This window comes from Parasteatoda tepidariorum, chromosome 6 (assembly GCF_982258835.1).
Source record: "Parasteatoda tepidariorum strain Cologne lab strain chromosome 6, Ptep-v5.0, whole genome shotgun sequence".
Lineage (NCBI taxonomy): Eukaryota > Metazoa > Arthropoda > Arachnida > Araneae > Theridiidae > Parasteatoda > Parasteatoda tepidariorum.
Genome location: NC_141760.1, coordinates 47,930,008 through 47,951,778, shown reverse-complemented (window position 1 = coordinate 47,951,778; position 21,771 = coordinate 47,930,008). Strand labels below are relative to the sequence as shown.

The following is a 21,771-nucleotide window of genomic DNA, read 5'->3' as shown; positions in this document are numbered from 1 at the left end:
TGCATATTCTCACAAGCTGCAATACTTATTATTGAACGTACAGTTCCTAACTTAGTAACTGGACTAAAAGTTTGATTGTAATCAATACCCTTTCTTTGATTAAATCCTTTAATCACAAATCTTGCTTTATACTTATCTATAGTACCGTCAGGATAATTCTTGATACGAAACACCCACTTACAAGGCAAAGCCTTAGCTTTCTCTGGTAAAGGTGTTAATATCCATGTTTGGTTTTCTTTTAGTGATTTCATTTCAGCATCCATTGCTTTTATCCAACAATTGTGTTCTTTACAATTGATAGCTTCTTCGTATGACTCTGGCTCATTTGAATCTGACATGAAACTTTCAACTGCCATTACATAGTCTTCAAAACTTTTAGGCTGTTTTAGTTCACTACGATTTCTCAGTTTCATAGTAAATAAATTTTCTCTATCTTCACTTTCATTTTCTGAACTCATTTTCTCTTTTAAGTAATTTTGATCAAGCTTTCCCTCATTTTCAGCTTCTGTAGGTAACTTAAGGTCTGGTTTCTTAGGACAAGCGCCTTATCTGGGCGTCGGCGTGACGTCAACGTCCCGCTGACGCCAACAAAATACTGGTTTGTTAGCTCAAGGCCTGGTTTCTTAGAACTAGCGCCTTATCTGGGCGTCAGCGGAAAGTTGATGTAGAGCGGACGCCAAAAAAATACTTTTTTGTTAGCTCAGCCTGAGCAATCGGTCCAACGCAGACATTATCTCTCATTGCGCATGCGTTAATAACGTAAACAAATATTTATTTTGAATTTGTTTTGATTTTGTTATTGTCGACCACTGTTTTAGAGTACAAATAATGACTTTGTCCAAGAAAAAACACATTATAGCTGAGCTAAATGAAGAGTGCTATGTTTAATGAAGAAGCTATGTTTAATATCAAAATCAAAATCTTGGCTGATTTCAATGTGCTGTTGGATGTTGTCCGCCATTGCTTCTGTGGTTAACGTCACGTTGTAATCCAACTGCAGTTGAGTTGGACGGCAATTGTAGTTCAAGATGAGCGTTCGATGACGTATACTATTAAGCTCACAAATGGACCAATCAAAGGTTAGCGCTGATTTCCAGCTGACGGCGTCCTGTCCTAAGAAACCAGGCCTTTAGTCATTGTATCAATCAAAAGTATTACTGCAGAATCTTCACAATTAGTTAGAGGTTTCTCATCAAATATTACATCTCGAGAACAGATAACATTATTGTTTTCCTTTATCCAGATACGATATCTTTCATCACCATCATATCCCAATAGATAACCTTTTATGGCTTTCTTATCCATTTTTCTACGCTTCTGTCTTGGTATATGGACATAGCATGATGATCCTACTATTCGCATATGTTTTATTCTGGGTTTTTGCCCCATCCATAGTTCATAAGGACTTATGTTTGGTAATGAACTTTTTCCTGTTCTGTTTAATATGTACACAGACGTATTTATCAGTTCTGCCCATAATGATGAAGGAAAATTTATTTCTGAATTGGAATTCTTCAAAGTTCTTGCCATTTCTACTAAAGTCCTATTCTCTCGTTCACTGCCGCCATTCTGCTCAGGCGTATAAGGAGCTGTTAGTCTTTGAATAATTCCACCTTTATGCAAGATTCTTCTCACATTTTCATTATCGAATTCTCCTCCATTATCACTTAAGATCTCCTTGATATTGTGCCCTAGATTTTTGGCATGTGCTAACATATTTTCAAGAGCTTGGGTAACTTCTGATTTCTTATGAAGATAAAATACATAGCGAAATTTAATAAAATGATCTTTAAAAACTACAAAATATCGATACTTTTTAAATGATTGATCAAAATGTCCACAAACATCTGTTGAGATGAGCTCTCCTGGGCTCTTGGTCTTCTGTCTATTACCAAATTTTAATCGATGAGCTTTACCGTAGATGCATGCTTCACAGAGTTGATTGTTAATCCATTTGCCTTTCAAGAACATTCTTTACATGGCGTTTGTCTTGGTGTCCCCAGCGCTCATGATATAATTGCAGAATAGAATCACTTGTGGTAACTAAGTTCACTTCCACTGGATTGTTTGGCATAAGAACTTGCATATGTGCTTTATATAAACCACCTCTTACATTTCTTGTACCATAGAGTACAGTTTTGTTACCAATTTTCAGCCAACATTCTTCCGTTGTTGATATGAATTTACTGTTTTCGTTTCTATCCTGTGCTGCTAGTACTGAAAATAAATTTTTCTTAATATCTGGGACTAACCAAACTTCTTTAAGTTCTTTAAATTGTCTCTCACTATTAACTTTTGTCATAATCTTTAAAGTGCCTCTGCCAATAGCTGGTAGTACCTTATCACTTGCAGCAGTAATCCCATGCGGGGATTCAAAAACTTCAAAATCGGCAAAGAATTTACTATTATTGGTGACATGTTTTGAAGCACCATTATCTATAAACCAATCGTAGCTGCTTTCTTCAAATGAAAAAACTTCTTCGTGAAGAGCTAATAATGAATTATTTGCAATAACATTATCTCTATCTTGAAGATTTTCATTTTGCTTTTGCTTAGCTGGCCTACCATCGGCAATCCACTTTCGACAATTTTTCACCCAGTGACCATTTTGATGACAGTAATTGCACTTTCCAAGATGTCTTTTACTTTTAAAAATCGGCTTGGCTCTAGTTACTTTTGCTTCTAATGCTTCTTGATTTAATGATTCACTAAAACTTGAATCTTTCTTTATCTCTCTTTCATGAGTACACAACTGTGTTGTTAGTTCATCTAGAGTTCTTTTTTCATCATTCAAAAGTAGCCAACTTGATTTAAAGGTACGATAATTGAGAGGAAGAGTGTCCAAAATTTTGCAAATTAACAACATTTCTGGTAGCCGGTTTTCACTTTTACTCTCAAGACCACTACTTAAATCATTCCATAAATTTTTGAGCTTTGATAAATGAGCTGACATATCATCATCCGACCAACTAAATTTAAAGAATTGAAGACAAATGCTATAGAGCTGGTTGTCAGAAGAATCTTCAAAAATTTTCTGAAGTTCCAGCCAAACTTCTCTTGCGCTATTAAATCTCATTACCTTTTGTAATGTGTCTTCTGTCATGGAGTTGGTTAACACCATCATCGCACAGTTATTTGCCTTATTAAAATCTCTGAGATCATCCTTATATTTCTTTTTGATAGTTTCAGAAGCTGTTGGCTCAGGCAGTTCTGGCTTGTACATCTTTCCTTCAACAACTTCCAGAGCATCTGCATGATAATTCAAAACAAACTTAATTCTGTATTTCCAAATTGCCCAATCACTTTTACCACTTAATGGTTTCACTTGGATTTTTCCTTGATCCATTACTTAAACTAACTGCAATTGCTGACTTTCGGAATATGAATTAACTTAGCACTAACACTTCCGCTTAACTATCGCCAAACTCAATTATTTCATTATTTTAACTTCGCATAAATAGCTTGCTGGAGTCCATAACCTGTAGGAATTATTGAGTTATGCTAGTATTGACTGAACATGACATCTTTAAGTTAAACTAACTATTTATTGAGTATACTACAAAAAGAAACAAAATGGAACGACGATCGTAATATATATAAAAACAATAAAGAGCACGGGCTTCATAGGTGAAAGTTAAATTAGTAGTGCTGATGTGTTCCCAGATTTCCTAAATATGTAAATACCAATGTTTTTTTTTCTTTCCTATTAACACATCTACATCAATAGACTTTTTAATCATTTACCTATTTTTAATCATGACTATATCCAGAGATACATCCAATTATGCAACCCATTCATTTTAATAATAATGCATAAATAACGCTACTTTACACGCACCAATACAAATAATATTTAATTTAACTGTTACACGCCACTACTTGTTTTTTTTTTTTTTCTTCAATTATTTGCAAACCTAGTTTCGCATTTTTAAAAGAAGTCATATAAACATGAATAACTACTTCAAACTTTTTAATATTTTTTCCGACTTATGGAGCTTCAATTATGACACAATTTCTCTTAATTTATCTAAAAATTGTTTTGCTTTCTTACTTACCAAACGTCATGAAAATCTATATCTATACATAATAATAAACGCGGCTGTGTGTCTGTAATCACAATATATCGCCCCAGAAGCCTCGCCCAGGCACGAAACTCGGCACAAAATTGTGTTTTGACATAATGAAGAAGTATTTTTTTTCTTTTTCAAAAATTTGGATTAGTTTTTTAGTTATCAGTCATTTTGTAAGAAAACCTGGGTAGACTATACTTGAGGGTGCCCCCGCCAAGTTGTGATCGCGATTGATCGCCAAGCTGGGCGATGTTGAAAACCAATCGTGATTCTGATTGGTTTAGATTTTAATCGTGATTCTGATTAGTTTAGAATTTAGCGTTGTTTTTAAATGAATTTTTAAATGTAATTTCAGAGATCCGTTAGTTCTGCTTTGGATACCGGCTGGTAAGGTTATTTTTGCTTCTGGAACTAAAAATGAATACTGTCAATAAGATAAATCTTAAGTTTCTGTACGATTTTAATAACAATGAAGAAAAAAACAGTGATTGACTGGTGCATGAATGAAGGTTTAATTAGTAATAGATATAAATGTCCTGTTTGTGGGTTACCACGGCGGTCCGGGCAAACAAGTATGGCGCCAAACATAAGTCGCCAATTTCGCCAAGGGGCACCCTCAAGTATATTTTTCCCGAAAACCTAAGTTTTTTCATCTTCAAAGAGCCATATTCAAAAAACTATTAAAAAATGCATATACTTTTCTCCACTCTTATAAATGTATGCTAATGCGAACCTTAAAATTGAAATATTAATTTTCGACAACTTAAGCCATTAATACACGAAGGAATTAATAATTTAATTGTAAAGTTCGCATTAGTTTACATTTATCAAATTGGAGAAAAGTTTAACTTTTGTATTAAAAATGTGGCAGCATATTCAATACGTAAATAGAACGCTTCGCTTTGATATATTTGTCGCTGTTCATAATTGTTATAATAAGTTTTTCTTCTTCTTTCCACGCTCTATTTTTTTTTCTTAAGCGAAAACGATAATTTTTGTAGCAATATAGAAATAGATACCATAAAAAATTAATTCGTTTTCGTGTTCTTTTCATGTTTCATTTAGCATTTTAGTTTTTTTTCTTAAGCGTTGTATATAATATATAAAATAGGAATTTAATTGTTTTTGAAGGAACGATCACACTTATCTTGGATTTCTTTGGTTTTTCTATTTTTTATTTTAACCGTTTTTATTAAATGTAATTAGTTATTTTCAGAAAGTTTCAGTTTGCAGGTAAGCACTTAGATTTTAATATTGAAGTTTCATGATTTGCTTTCATAGTAATTGTTGTTCTAAAGTATTCGTTGACTTCTTAAAAACCCAATTACTGACATGGCAGAACCGCCTTCCAAAAAAATTTGTATTTTGTCAAGGAAAAAGATGTTAAGAGATTCTCAAAGAAGAAGGGCCCAAGAAATGTCTGTGGAATGTCAAAGAAGGATGGAACATGACAGAATTTCGACAAGCAATTCTAGAGCCCAAGAAGTATCAGAGAAACGTCAAAGAAGAATGGAAGAAGTTTTCAGCTATTGGCCAATGATGATTTCGAAAGCAACTTTTGTATGCTTTTACAATTTCTGAGTCCCTTTTTTAAAAAAAAAAAAAAAACAAGTCTCCACCTGATAGTTATATTATAGGTTAGGTTACCATAGGCCTTAGGTTACCATAGCAAAGTTACATTTTCAAACATCCTCAAGAGCTATAACACATCTGCAGCAGAACTGGATATGAAGACAAAATTGCAGAACAGGAACACTTTAATTGTCCACCAATCTTCAGATTTCCTGCTATGTTTTAAAAAACTTTACTTGTGAAAACCTTTAGCGTGGCGGACAGCTGGCCGCCTTTGGCGGCTAGTATTACATAAACAGGAAAGACGACTGCCAAAATAGAAATTTTAAAATATTTCTTTTAAAAAAATTTTCTCTGGATTTAAAAGAATTTCCTCTGCGTTTAAATTACTATTATTACTATTTAAAAAGAAATCAATGATATTACCCTCGGAACTATGTAGTTTCAACCTAAGTATATATAATTATGAAGGAAAAAAAATTGGAAGAATATAAAACTCTATTATCTTGGTTAAAATTATGCAACAACACTTACAAAAGAATTCTCAACACCCTTTCACCTATGCGAGATCAAATATCTGTGCATACCACTATTCAAAATACGCAGGGTGTTCCGTAAACACCATCCTTAATAAATATTTTTAGAATCATTATCAAAAATAAAGTAAAAAAAATATGTACATTTGGGGTCACAAATTAATACTTAAACGAGGAAGAAACAAAAAGGCGAAATCCTTCGATTCACTAATTAGGAAGCTGGAAAGCCAGTTTGAAAAGATCAGAAACTGTCTCCTTTCAGGTGGAAACTAAATTGAAAGTCATCTGGGGATCACCTTCATGTTTTACCCGGCTTTTAAACTGATTTTAATATTTTTTTCATTCCACCTGCCTCATTAATAATTCGAGATATTTCGATCTCATTTTCTCTTTGGTATATATATATATATATATATATATATATATATATATATATATATATATATATATATATATATATATATATATATATATATATATATATATATATATATATATATATATATATATATATATATATATATATATATATATATATATATATATATATATAAAAGGTGAAACATGCTATGAACATTTCCTTAATCATCAGGATCTTAAACAAATATTATGTATAAATAAATAAATCTCACATTTTTCGCATCACAATTGCTGATGGCTATGAACCAATATCTTTCCCTTCTGGACTCGAATGTCCTTTCGTTGTGGCATCGCAGCCAGTCTTTTTTGCCCTCTTCGGGGTGGTCAATGCATCCAGAATGAAAGGTGGATTCATTCAAGTAGATCACCTGACCATTTTCAATAATTAATACGGATTCTTTCTCTCTACATGTCTGGAGAATAAAAAAAAATTAGTGGAATTAATAGAGATGTTTTTATAAAACAAATATCTCATCCTTAGAAATAAAACAAAAGATTACTTTTAATAAATAGTACATGATGTCCCAAAATTCTCTTAAAAAATAATTTTGATAGAAACATTAGATTTTAATTAAAAATTGTGACTTTTTTTTAAACGGATTTAGAAAATATATAGTAAAGTATGTATGGTGTGGGGTTGATTGGTATCTTTGTTAGAGTCCCCACTTAAACTCTAAAAAGAAATATAACTGTAGGAAGGCGTTCCACATGAAAATGTTTCCGAGAACGGGTTATAGGTTTCTTCATGAATAACACTAAGTTTAAATAAATAACTATCTTTATTAACATTTAGGAAACTTGTAAATTTAACTAAAACATTTTAACATATATAAAACTTTAACATTGAAGCAGCATGGAAATAAACTGCGAAAAGGTAACCGGCGAGAACATGCCGGATTGCTAGCTAGAACCGACGGGGAGAGAGAGAGCAATCTGTGAGGATGCGGCCAAGTTATATCCAAAACATACTGCGCGCATTTTGCTGATTTCGCCCTTCACGCATATCTCCATTCAGGTATGAGGTTTACGTCAATTATCGGCTGCGAGCGACGTAGTCCAACGTCAGAGATTCGTAATTCGGACTTTGCATTTCAGACCGCAACGCCACAGGTACTCCCAGTCTGAAAGACGAAAAAAAACAATTACAACAATGTAACAGTAACCATGCATGCAGTTATAACCATAAAATTGTGCATGCAACCATAACACAATATGCAAGCATTACGGTAATAAAAAATGGACAGTGCGTTTTGAACGGAGTTCTCTGGCATTGTCAACTCCACTCAAAATGTAAGCTGGTTTTAGGCGGTTAATACCTATGTTGACCTCTTTATCTTTGATTTTGAGCTTATAAAATTTTTCATTACGCTGTAACACTTCATAAGGTCCATCGTATGGTTGCTGTAAGGGCTTGCGCACGCAGTCTTGTCTAACAAAAACATGACTTGTCGATAATAAATCCTTATGCACAAAAATGTCTTTGTGACAGTGGCGAGATGTTGGAGCAGGACGCATTCTGTTCATATATTCCCGTAAAACCTTTAGGAAATCATGATACTGTGGTAAATCAGTTGTATGGCATCTAAAAAATTCTCCAGGCAGTCTTAAAGAACAGCCGTAAACTAACTCTGCTACTGAAACGCCGATATCAGGCTTCAAACTGGAACGAATGCCCAAAAGAATTACTGGTAGAACTTCACTCCAGCGGTCAGTAGAGTGACATTTGATAGCGTTCTTGAGTTGCCGGTGAAATCGCTCTACGATTCCGTTTGATGCGGGATTATATGCTGTGGTGCGTCTCTTTTCGCACCCAAGAAATCGAGCCAATTCTTGGAACTGATTGCCTTCGAACTGTGTGCCTTGATCGGACACTATTACATCTGGTACTCCGAAGCGAGCTATCCACCCAGAAAAGAAATTCTCAGACACTGTATTTGCTGCCTGGTCTGTCATTGGAAATGCTTCTGGCCATCGACTATATCTGTCAACACATGTCAGACAATACCTGTATCCTTTAGATGGAGGTAATGGACCTACTATATCTATGTGGACATGACTGAAACGACATCGTGGAAGAGGATAAATACCAGGTTCAGACTTTGTGTGTCGTTGAACCTTAGACTTCTGACACTGCAAGCAGGATTTTGTCCACTCCGAGACGTCTTTTTTTAAGGAATGCCAGACAAATCTTTGTCGGATCAAGTCAACAGTTGCCTGCACTCCTGGATGAGATAAGTTATGAAGATTGTCGAAAACTACTTTTCGAAATGCTTGAGGTACGTAAGGGCGTACCTTGCCAGTGGACGTGTCACACCATAGTTCTAAACCATCTGGCGTGAATACGAAAGGTTTGAGCTTCAAAACCTCTGATCGTCTAGCCTCATGCAACTCATCCCCAGAAGACTGTGCACGTGCCATTTCCTCATAATTAATATTATCAGATATATGAATTTCAGAAACTCTGGAAAGTGTGTCTGCCACTAAATTTTCGTTTCCCGAAATGAAACGTATATCTGTAGTAAATTGAGAAATGTATTCGAGGTGTCTTACTTGTCGAGGCGAGTTATTACCATTATTTTTACAAAACGCGTACGTCAATGGCTTGTGATCAGTATAAACGCAAAATTTTCGTCCTTCTAACATATGTTTAAAATGCTTTACAGAGCTATAAATTGCAAGTAACTCACGATCATATGTACTATAGTTACGTTCCGTAGTTGTAAGTTTGCGTGAAAAAAACGCTAATGGTTGTACAATATCGTTATCAATCTGTTGCAAAACTGCTCCAATGCCAATATCTGAAGCGTCTACCATTAATGTAATTTCCGCATTCACTATCGGATGCGCTAATGTTACCGCATTCGCAACGGATTCTTTACAAGCGTCGAAAGCTTTAATGTTTGCCTCTGACCAAGTGATCGGAGTTTTATCCCTTTTCTTCTTAGTTTTACAAAGATCGTGTAGGGGGGCCTGAATAGTAGCAGCGTTTTTTAAAAATCTATGATAGAAATTTAATACAGCTAAGAAACGGCGCAATTCCTCAACAGTCTTTGGCAAGGGAAAATTTTGAATAACAGTTACTTTATCAGGTAGAGGGGAAATACCTTGAGTATTAACAAGAAATCCCAAGAATTGTAACTCCTTTTGGCCGAACACGCATTTTTCGACGTTTAAAATAATACCGAACGAGTTCAACCGCTCGAAAATTTGTTCCAATTGCATTATATGCTCACTTTCAGTTGCGGAAGCGACTAACACGTCATCTAAATATGCGTAACAAAAATCTAATCCGCGTAGGATTTGATCAATAAAGCTTTGAAAAGTTTGCGCTGCGTTTGATAATCCAAAACACATGCAATTGTATTCGTAAAGACCAAAAGGTGTTATTACCGCACTTTTAGATTTCGAATCCGCGTCTAATGGAATCTGGTGGTAAGCTTTTACCAGGTCAATTTTTGAAAATATAGTTTTACCAGCTAAGCCAGATGAAAAATCCTGAATATGCGGTATGGGATAACGATCCTCTAAAGTGACCGAATTTAACTTTCGATAGTCACCGCATACCCGCCATTCATCATTCTTTTTTTTAACTAAATGAAAGGGACTAGACCATGGGCTATTGGAAGGACAAACTATACCCTGTTCTATAAGAATATCAAACTCTTTTTTAGCTGCTTTAAGTTTGTCTGGGGCTAAACGACGAGCCTTTGCACAAACCGGTGGACCTCTTGTAATGATAGAATGAGTAACATTGTGCTTTTTAGGACTCTTTAGAAAAGATTGATTTGTAATACCGGGAAATTTTGACAAAAGCCTATGATACTCAGTATTTCCGCAAATCGTAGTTAAACCTAACGATTTTCCGCGAACCCGTGTACCCTTAGCTGAAAATCTCGAAGTACTATCAATCAATTTGCGATTTTTAATGTCAACCAATAAACCAAAAAATTCTAAAAAATCTGAACCCAAGATAGGTCGCACTACATCAGCAATAACAAACTTCCATTTGAATTGCCTTTTTAAACCAAAATCTAACGTTAATCTACGAAAACCGTATGTGTTTATTTTTGTTCCGTTCGCAGCGTAGATTGCTATCTCCGTAGTCGGTTGCTTATGAATGTGTGGGTCGCGTGGAAAAACTGAAATTGACGCGCCAGTTTCAACTAGAAAATTAAAACCTAATTTTCGGTCAATTATGTAGAGGCGACTGAACTTTAACCCACTATCTGTCGTCACCGAAACAGAAGCGGAATTCAGTTTTCCGAGTATGAACATTTACCGACACATTTTTTAGCATTTTTACCAAATTTAAAATGGTACCAACAATACTGTTTTTCCGAAGTATTATTGACATTATTCGAATTCGAACGAGGCCTTGAACCAGACCGTTGACGAAATTTACTTCCATTGTAACTTTTTTGTCGAAAAGTCAATTTTTCAACTTTTTCGGAAAGTTCAGAAATTTGAGATTGTAACCCTTTTAAATCAACGGACGAAATATTATGTTCTGTTCTTGAAGTACCGAAACAAGAAACTTCGTTTATTTTATCCGCGATTTGAGCCAAATCATCAAGTTTGTCTTTACTAATTGATAATATTTGCTGAATATTAATAGGGAGTCGCTGAATAAACAATGTTTTTAAAACATCGTCAGATATTTGACTACCAGCTAACGATCTCATTTCATGTAATAGTTGTGTTGGTTTTTTATCACCTAAATACAATTCCTGTAACAAAGTCCTCAATCGCGAACTTTCGGATTGTGTAAAACGTTTTACAATACGTTCCTTAAGAACCGTGTATGGATTATCTGTAGGTGGAACCTCAACGATATCTTTTACGTAGGAAAGAACTTCCATATCTAACGCTGCAACGACGCAGTGGTATTTTGTTAATTCTTTTTCAATTCCCGACATCACAAATTTTGATTCTACTTGAAGAAACCATAAATTTATTTCGGTTTTCCAAACGGGTGGAGCTCGAAATGCAACTCTGGCTATTTCGTTTTCAGCCATTATACTATCAAGTTAACAATTTAAATGCCTTTGAAAATGTATTAAAAACTAGTACATTATTCAAGAAAAAATATGAATAGTTTACGAAAGCATTAATTCAATTTTACATTGTACTTTATGAATTCAAAATCAAATTGTTTACAAGTCCATGAGAATTTAATTAAATTCAATACGTTAAAATTTAAATTTCACTAGTGTATAGAAACATTAAAACCTATAAAAATGGCACAATGCACAGCTCTGAAAAAGAGAAACATTAACCAAGAAGTAACTACTCACTGCGTACCAGGTAGGCCAGCCAAGTTCAAGAAAAATAGTAATCCATAATTACACACATTCTTTGATTCAGAAGGATATCACTACTTCTAAGTCAGGGTCACCACTTGTGGGGTTGATTGGTATCTTTGTTAGAGTCCCCACTTAAACTCTAAAAAGAAATATAACTGTAGGAAGGCGTTCCACATGAAAATGTTTCCGAGAACGGGTTATAGGTTTCTTCATGAATAACACTAAGTTTAAATAAATAACTATCTTTATTAACATTTAGGAAACTTGTAAATTTAACTAAAACATTTTAACATATATAAAACTTTAACATTGAAGCAGCATGGAAATAAACTGCGAAAAGGTAACCGGCGAGAACATGCCGGATTGCTAGCTAGAACCGACGGGGAGAGAGAGAGCAATCTGTGAGGATGCGGCCAAGTTATATCCAAAACATACTGCGCGCATTTTACTGATTTCGCCCTTCACGCATATCTCCATTCAGGTATGAGGTTTACGTCAATTATCGGCTGCGAGCGACGTAGTCCAACGTCAGAGATTCGTAATTCGGACTTTGCATTTCAGACCGCAACGCCACAATGGTAAATGGCCTCCACGATTTTGCTGTCACATGTGCACTCTTTTGTTAAAATTTTCAATAACCGTTTTGTATTGTTGCGGCTGGTTGTTGATGTTTGTGAACTTGAAGCCATAAATTTTAGACGGAGTAAACTCGCATGATTTGTGTGATCACTGATTCTGATCAGCAGACCAGGGCCTTTCACGAACAGGGAATGAGCCAACAATCAGATTGCCTTTTCAATAAGCGATCCGTTTTTCATGACTCTAAACTGCCTGCTACCTCTGTTTGTTTATATTGGCTACATTTTATTTCAAAATGGTAAAAAAAATTCTAGCCTTGCGTGAATTTAGGGACACCCATTAGTTGCAAGGAGAAAAAACTATTGAGCTGTGTAGAACTGTGTATTAATACGCAGACAAAATGAGCGACTAAATTCTCTAGCTAGTCCTTTTTTACTGTTTGAATAAAAAGACTTGCAATATTCAATCCAGTTGAGAGGTATCTCATTAAATAGTGTACAACATAGGAATGAGAGATTTAGAATGTATATTTACCTTATTCTTTTGATACACTGCAGGCCACTGATTTTTTTCATCGAAGTACAATAAAATGTTTTGCGTTTTAAAAGCCTGCAAATAAATTCATCATCAGCAAAAAGATTAAATTATTGGGATGATTTAATTCAGATTTCAAGCACAAAAATAAATGTTCTTCGTTAACTGCTGGTGTTGTGAAGAGTAATATGGAATTGACTATACCAAACTATCTATTAGAAATCAAATAACTGTCTGCACTTCATGCGTTTTTTTTTTCTTTTGTAGGACAATGAAAAACCGATCATCCTATCCGAAGTTGCACCACCTTGCCGGGGTGAAAAAAACTTTAAACAAAGTTTGTCTCAAAAATTTCAGCATCTTAAACATGAGAAGAAAAAAAACTTAAGTACTTTTACTTTATTCTTTTAGATTCATTTTGGGATCACCTTAAGAAAGAAAAGTATTTTACTCTATCACTACAACTTTAACTTTAAAACAACTTTACATTTCCCTGTATCTTAAAAAGTTTGTCAAATAGGCTTAGTATAAGGAATATAATTTCGATAGTATTAGTAAGTCTCCTTGCATGAAACTGTTAATAAGCTTTTAATTTGTTAAGCCAAAGTTATATGATAAAAAGAAAATCGATTCAGAACTCTAAAAAATAATCAAATTTTATTTACGGCTTCATTTCTCTTTCCATAAAAAGAGTATCATCAAAAAAGGATTAAAATTTACAACAAATCTATTTTTCCAAATTATCAACTCCTTTTTTAAAAGATGGCTTCCTTTTTAAGAACATCTCGAAAATGTGTTATGGGAAGAAGAAAAAAGAGATAAAATAGTGAGTTCAATGTGGATAAGCATTAAATTAGTTTATTTTTGCTACTATTTCAAATTTACAATATTTCTCGGGTGAATAACCTTACATTTTAAAGAAAATAACAATATCACTAAACATTATTTAAAAAGTTTACTTACTTTTGGATAATCTATGGTATACTCAAACCTTCCAAATTCAGATAAGAAACAAAATCTCGCCAAGAAAGCCCAGTTCTGTATATAAAAAGAACCACAATAAAACACTAAAACAATGTACGAGGGTTGTAAATTAAATAGTGGCAACTTAACCTTGAAACTCACAGAAGGGCGGGTACGCGCAAATAGGATATGGGAGCGGTAATGTGGCACTATTGTCTATGTGTAGAGTGTAAAAAACAGTCGATCTGCTTAGAAGAGTAGTTGTTATGTGGCGTTATAGTGAGGAGTTTCGTTTCCATCGCTCTCTAAAGCATGTTTTCAAAAGGTGATCAGCGGTCGTGGCTTAAAGTCGAGGTTGCCCGTATCAAAAATGCAACAGAATGCTCTCAAGGATTAGTGGAAGCCTGTGGAGCAAATGCTCTACCGTATAGTAGCACGATGGGTTCAAGCATCTCGTCTTTTTTCGCCATTAAACCTTTTGAAAACATGCTTTAGAGCGATGGAAACGAAACTCCTCACTTTAACGCCACACAACAACTACCCTTATAAGCAGATCGACTGTTTTTTGCACTCTACACATAGACAACAGCGCCACATCACCGTCCCATATCCTATTTGCGCGTGACCGCCCTTCTGTGAATTTCAAGGTTAAGTTGCCACTATTTAATTTACAACCCTCGTATTAAATAATGAAAAAAACTTCTTTCACAGACTGCATTTAAAATAGAGATATCGAAAAATTTGAGGTAATCAAAAAATAACTTTATTTAATTAATGATATCGCTATATCTGAGCTAAGCACGACGTTTTCGCGTAATCAGAGATACTCCGAGCAGTAACTTTTTTAGATTCCAATCAAAAAAATGTGGAAAATTTTAACACTAGGTGTCTGGAATTAATATTTAAGTGAGAAAAAAGCATTGCCAAAATATGGCGATTCATTATCGTAGTCAGTCACAGTGAGGGTAAATTTAAAACACTTATGTATGTCTGAGGAAATTGAGAGGCCATTGAGTTAGGTTAGGTTAGGAATGACTTCCCCTTTTCATCCGACATCGAAAATAATTTTTCCACATTCACCGTGATTAAACTCGATAATAATCGTCAGATTTTGCTCACGTTTTTATTTGTTCTTTTTTATCTCTATAAAATATTAATTTGAGATCCCTATTTTTTAGGTTTTTACTATCTCATTTTTCGAAAAGAAATTTGAAAATATATATTATGAGCGTAGACACAATCATATATAAGTTTACGGATCATACTAATTACTTACAAATAACTTTTTTTTTAATAATTAAAACACAGATTTAAACATATGCATAAGGAATAAAACTGAATATGCATGCAGTGTTTCGTAATATATAGTTTAAAAACCTCATCAAAGGTTAACTAAAATCCTACACGGCAGTCGCTAATTCATTATTTTCTGAGAAATAAGTTTAATAATCAGAGTTATTTTTTTAATCTTTTTCTATTTCACTAACTGCTTAGTTAATCTGTAAATTATCTTTAGGTAATAGTTAAAGTGAAAATATTATCGCTGATGAAGCAATAGCAACTTTTCTTAAATTATTTCTCTTATTTATCATCTTAAATTATTGTCATTTATTTCTTGATATTTAAAGAATCAATTCTGTCAATTAATTAAACAATTAATCAATCAATTAATCAAACACTAGTTGATCGAACCAATCCTCAATTAATTAAAAAGTTATAATACAAAGAGTCAAACAGTTTAAAATGTTATTGTAATTAAGGAAATTAACATGTTAGTTATACTTTCCGTATCTAAAGAATTAAGTTAATATATTCAATATTAACATTAGTCAATAATAGATTAGTTGACAATCGAAGAAACTTTAACGAAATGGAAACCGTTAATCTGTTCATTTCTAGGTAAATTGCGGAAAAACTTTGATTGCCTACTTCAACGGATCACCCTAATTATTCTGTAGATTAACAAGATAATGAACACATTAACGATTTCCGAATTTTATCAGTAACTGATACATTACATTACTTAGTGGCATCCACAAATTGATCATTGTGGAATATATTGAAACAGAAGGTGAGAAATTCCTGCTCATAAGATTCACCATGCTAATAAGACCAGCAATATAGACCAGCGATTCCCAAATAGGGTCCCGAGATTAGGATTATTTTTTTTTTAACCAGCAACCATTACTAAATGTTTTTGAAACCTTTAATTACATTTCGATATTTATCCAATGTCTCGGTTGCCTATATGAAACTAAAATGCCAGCAAAAGAAAAACGGGATTTTTTTTTTTTAATATTAATTTTTGTAATAAAATTTATTGAATAGAATCAACTACAGAATAAATATGCAATTGCAAAAAAAAAAAAAAAAAAAAAAATTAGTATACCTTACCGCGCTTTTTATATCAAAATCAAATTACTGAATTCGTTAATAAAGAAATATGTTTCCCTAATAACAATGTTTATTGCAGTTCTTTTTCATTTTTATTCCAAAGAAAACAGCACAATTCAGCTTATTTTATTCTTTTTTTAGCATGCACCAAATACAAATTAATAACTAGACTAGGCTCAGCTCCAGAACTGCGAATTTAACTGTATAACATAAAACCTAATCTAAAATTATTATGGATAAAGTGATAAAAAATTTTCATTCCTCTTAATAGATATTTCCAAAATAAAGTCTTTTATTGATTAATACGTTCACAATTGTCTTTATATACTTTATTTATAAAGTCGGGATTCCGCCAAAAGAAGGGGAGCCGGCCGTAGCCGAAAAAAGTAGGGAAGCTCTAATATTGACAATCTTAATTTATTGCGCAAAAAAACATCTGAGTGATAGAGTGTCTCACCCTCACCTAAATCCTGATATTACAATGCGTGACTTTTGACTATATTTTAAGCTATAAAAAATATGAGACACAGAGCTGTGGTAGCTCAGGGCATTGAGCGTTCGCCTTCCAACGAGGTGAACCGGGTTCGAATACCAGCGATGGCTGGTTAATACGAATTCTGCACCCAGCTCGCAGCGACCACAGTGCTGACGTAAAATATCATCAGTGGTAGACGGATCATAGGTCAGAGTCCTTAAAATAATAATTATAATTGCAGTGCAACAGTCAACATTATAAATAAGTCGCTTTTGAAGAAAGTGGGTTCAGTCCATTTCTTTTTAAAATGAGTTTTGTAATAAATCGTAATTGTAATAATATAGTTCATAAAAGAACAAAATCGCATGGAAAAGAAAATAGTGCGTGGAGTCCCTCCGCGTGTAAGAAGTGAAACTTCGTAATATGGAAATGAAAATAGGAAGGGGTAGAAATTGATTTTTAGTGAAATCATATTGTTTCTTTAAGACAAACTTTATTAACAATGCTTACAATTCACAATTGATCGCATCTTTTAATTATCATTTTCGAGTGAAGAAATATCCAAATCTATAACATTTACAATGGGATTATGATAACTAAAGTAAGATACAAAATGTTTGCGTTCTATTTTTTCAATATTTCTTGCGAAAACTGCATCAATGGTAGTTCCCCCTGTTGGATCATTCCTACCATTTAACATTTCCAATCCAAATTTGTCTTTAAGGAAGGTTAATAATGTTTCAGCTTCAGGTAACGAGAAATTCACATTAAAATCTCCTGCAAGGATCACAGGCCGCTCACAATAATCAATTTCTTCACCAGTAACGTCTGCCAGAGCTTGTGAACCTGCAGTGAATTCGCGATCGTAACGAACTATAGGGGGCGTTGTTGTATGAGACTAATACCTGCGATTTCTATATGAACAGTCATTCAGTTACTCTAGAGACGTCGTTAATGTAGCACGTAGCATTGCAACGTTCCTTCTTTATTGTGGCTAATTAAATTTAAAAAAGAAAAATGCTTAATATTCTTTCTTATGCAAACGAAAACAAAATGGTATCTCTTTTTATTAGAGAAGGAATATCCAAAACACATCGGAAAAATATTTGTGCATTAACTGAAAAAAATATGTATATTCTTATAAGAGTTAAAACCTAATGCCTGAGAAATAGTTTTACTAAATTTAATGATATAACATGAAAGGCCCATTTAAACTTCACATTCTATAGTTTTAAGAATCATATTACTTCAAAAATTAAAATGAACAAAAAGTATACATAAGCCTCATAATTTTATGAAATTTAATTTTGTAAACAAAGTTTTTTGACAACAATTTTTATCAAAAAATTTCAAGTTTCAATAAAAAATCATTATTTATAAACTACGAAACGTAAAATAAAGAATGCTGACGAAACAAAAACAAAAAAACAATTCTTTTTTGTCGCCATTGTTAGTGCTACAAAAATTTGTCTTTGTGATTTGCCAAAAACAAAACAAGATGCAATTTTATTTTTTCAGGAGGGAAATATTTTACCGAAAAAACGAAAATGTACCAATTCCCACAACATAAAACTTTATCTTGGTAAACGTACGTTTTGGAAACGTTATTTCATTTGGAATCTTATTTATCAGAGTTCATGTTATATCGTTAAGATTTTAAATATATATATTGAATGAAATAAATAAAAACATAAAAGAGTGATCGTAATAGTGAGATGTTGTTCAAATCAATTACCTGATCCTTCGTTCCAGAAGGATCTCCAGGATCGTGTGGTCTAATGGTGCTACTTGGATTTGAAACATTTAAGAGTTCTTTTAGGAAATTTTAAGGAACTTTATTTCTTCTTCTCATGACTGATTCTTAGATGCTGATGGCTCCGGACAGGTGGTGTTAACACATACGGGATCTCGTGGGGAAAAACTCACATCTTAGACAAAAAGGATAATTTTCATTTTGAATGAAGATGGATTCCAGTTCATCAACAAATTATCTGAATCGTGCCGCATGCACACTTGGACAGTAGAACATTAGGAACACGTGTCAAACTTCATTGTTTTATCTTAATGGAACGTGATAGTGTCTTGAAATTATTTTTGTTAAATTTTTGACTTAATGAATCTCCATAGTTATTTCTTGTAAAAGGGACAAATGTTGAGCAGAAAGGCAAGAGCCTTGAAGCTATCATAAAAATGAGAGCGATGCTTCTCTCTCACGGTGGCTTCCTCGACTGCCGCCAAGAAGGCACGCGGAAAAACGATAAAACGATGTACGGTTAAAGTTAGGGTAGGGTTAATCGATACGAAAAAAGAGTCAAACAAGTTAAATGAAGTAAAAGGCTATTGCGGTTAAAAGAACGACAACTGAAAAAACTATTGAGGAGTAGAAAAACAACGCACGTGTGATGTAGCAACATCACACTATCCCCCTTAGGAAGAGAGAAAAAAACTTACATGGCATGATAAAAAAATGATAAAAACAATTACTTAAAGTGGGTGAGGACCGCAAGGAGCCAACAACATCTCTTGAACCTGCCAAAACAAAAAATACAAAAGACAGTATACGCACGTGTGATGTAGCAACATCACAGTTCATATGGCGATATGATTGTTTTGAATCTATGCTAAACTCTATATCGGCTCATTTTCCACCGAAATCCGATTGACTATTTTGATTTTAAATAAAGTGTTTTATTTTATGAATTGTCGCAAAAATTTTAAGTGTAGATTAACGGCACTTAAAAACCGCCAAATCTGTAGCGGCGGTGGCGTTAATACGTAAGTACCGAATTTTTATTCCATACTTTTCTGAATCATATCACTTCAAACATTGGAATATACAAGAAGTATACATAAACACATAATGTTATACCATTTAATTTTTCAAAAAAGGTATTTTGAGAACAATTTTTATCAAAAAATTATAAACTAAAAAACGGAAAATAAAGAATTCTTAGGATAAAAAAACGATTTTAAGAATTCTTTACATTGAAATAAAAACTTTCATATTGTTTCTTTTTTTATTATTCTTATAGTTCTTAATCAGACGTAAAAAACCATTCTGTAGAGAACCATCATCAAATGAAAAAAAAAATATTTACAAGCATATTTTTTATTGTAAAAATCATTGCACTTACCTGATTTATAATTCCCGGAGAATTCCAAAATGATAAGTTCCTTGTTTGAAAACTTTATTCTCAAATAATAGATACATAGTTTATTCCTTCATTACTTTTAGATAACATACTACACAGCAAAATTTTATAATTGATATGAATTTGAATATGTAGCTAAAAACAGAATAGCTAAATTCTAGTTGAACTTATTCTTTCAAAACTAAAAAATACTTACCAAGAAAACGATTAAAATTAATTAAGAATCAGCACAAATGGCACTATTTCAAGTAACTTGGATAATTTTTTATTGTTGTTTTCCGAACTATATGGATACAGAAATATATACTATTCTATAACGAAGAAGAATATGCTATAACTATTACAATTCTGTATGTTCTGAATTCATATTTATTCACTGGAATGACGAAAGCAATGTTGACTTCACTTTAATTCGTAATGAATTGAAGACAGAAGAAATGCATTTTACCTTAATGCACACATCAGTAACAGTGTCCGAAATCGGAAGTCATCAGTTGCAAATTTGTTGATAATAGAAATTAAAAATTATTGAGGAATTTTTCTTCAAATGTTTGGCTTGTTCTGTTCCTGAAAGATTTACTAATATTCTGGAGATTTTTTTTAAGTTCTTCGGCCTTTTCCTTAGGGAAATTTTGTTTCTTATTTGCTGCTAAAAATGGCGTCTGATTCTGTCAATGATTTCAATGGAACTAAATGAAAACGTGATAAATTAATGTCTGATATTTACAGGCTCCCGCTAGACGGCGTACTCGAGCGTTGCGATCGCGAATTTTAAAACAGTTTATAATGAAAATTATTTTAAATGAGAATAACACAAAAAAGTTAATTAATAATGCGGGCAGTTTCATTTTTAAGGGAGGAAAATGACTTTATTTTCCAAACAAGCAACCCAACTATAAGACGTTGAAGTATGTATGATTAATTAGTGAAGCAGTATTTAAAAACAATTATTACTTAAAGAAATCATGAACACACTTTATAATAAACATACCTTATTGGTTCGTAATTCACCTTGAAGAATTGTACTTTCGACTTCATAAAAACAAATAATAAGAAATAAATTTATAAATATTCCATAAAAGCGAGGGTGGTACTCCAGGACCACCATAGCGGAACCACCATGCTCTCATCTGAAGCACCTAAGTTTTGTGTGAGTTTCCATAGAAACCATTTGGTGTCGCCCCCACTGTTTATGCGTAAGTCAATGCAATTCAGGACAATAACTAGAATAACAACAACAAAAATTATGAGGAAGAAAATTAAACGTAGTATCGGAAAAACTTTGGTTATTCAATCATATTTGCTGTATTAATTGAAAGAAACAAATACCATAGTTACCTATATATCTTTAGAACCAGACAGATTATTTACTTATTAGGCTTTTAATTGATTATTTGTTTAAATTTATGATAGTAGTCATAATAGATTATGCACATTCATGATAGTAATATGAATGTTTAAATATTGAAATATACCGAATAATAAATTGTATTAATTATTACATTGAGTTGAATAAGCTAGATAACGCTCCCTTCCCCAATTTTCAATAGTCTAAATCAGTGATTACCAACTGGCCTTTATTTGGCAAAGCCTTTTTTTGTTTAACCGCGAACCAAAATACATATATTAGTTGTCGTTTTTTGCGGATAATTTTCGTAAAAAAATCTTTATGGGTTTAAAATACTTTTCAGTAGCTAAAAAAAAAGAAGAAAAAAAAGAATTTTTTTTTTTTGTTTCTGTGAAATTTAACATACCAACTGTGGAAAATAATTT

At 33.1% G+C, this 21,771-nt stretch overlaps 1 protein-coding gene across 1 annotated transcript in view; it reads right to left on the bottom strand.

Annotated features, from left to right (window-relative positions):
• LOC107447762 (transmembrane protein 145-like) overlaps positions 1–21,239 on the bottom strand; it is a 38,889-nt gene extending 17,650 nt beyond the window's left edge. The window contains exons 1-4 of the mRNA XM_087165815.1: positions 20,990–21,239; positions 13,978–14,052; positions 13,015–13,089; positions 6,811–7,011 (exon numbers count right to left, since the gene is read on the bottom strand). Coding sequence (XP_087021941.1) covers positions 6,811–7,011; positions 13,015–13,089; positions 13,978–14,052; positions 20,990–21,106 — 468 coding nt within the window. The 5' untranslated portion in view covers positions 21,107–21,239. The remainder of the gene's footprint in view (positions 1–6,810; positions 7,012–13,014; positions 13,090–13,977; positions 14,053–20,989) is intronic.
• Positions 21,240–21,771: the final 532 nt, after the last annotated feature.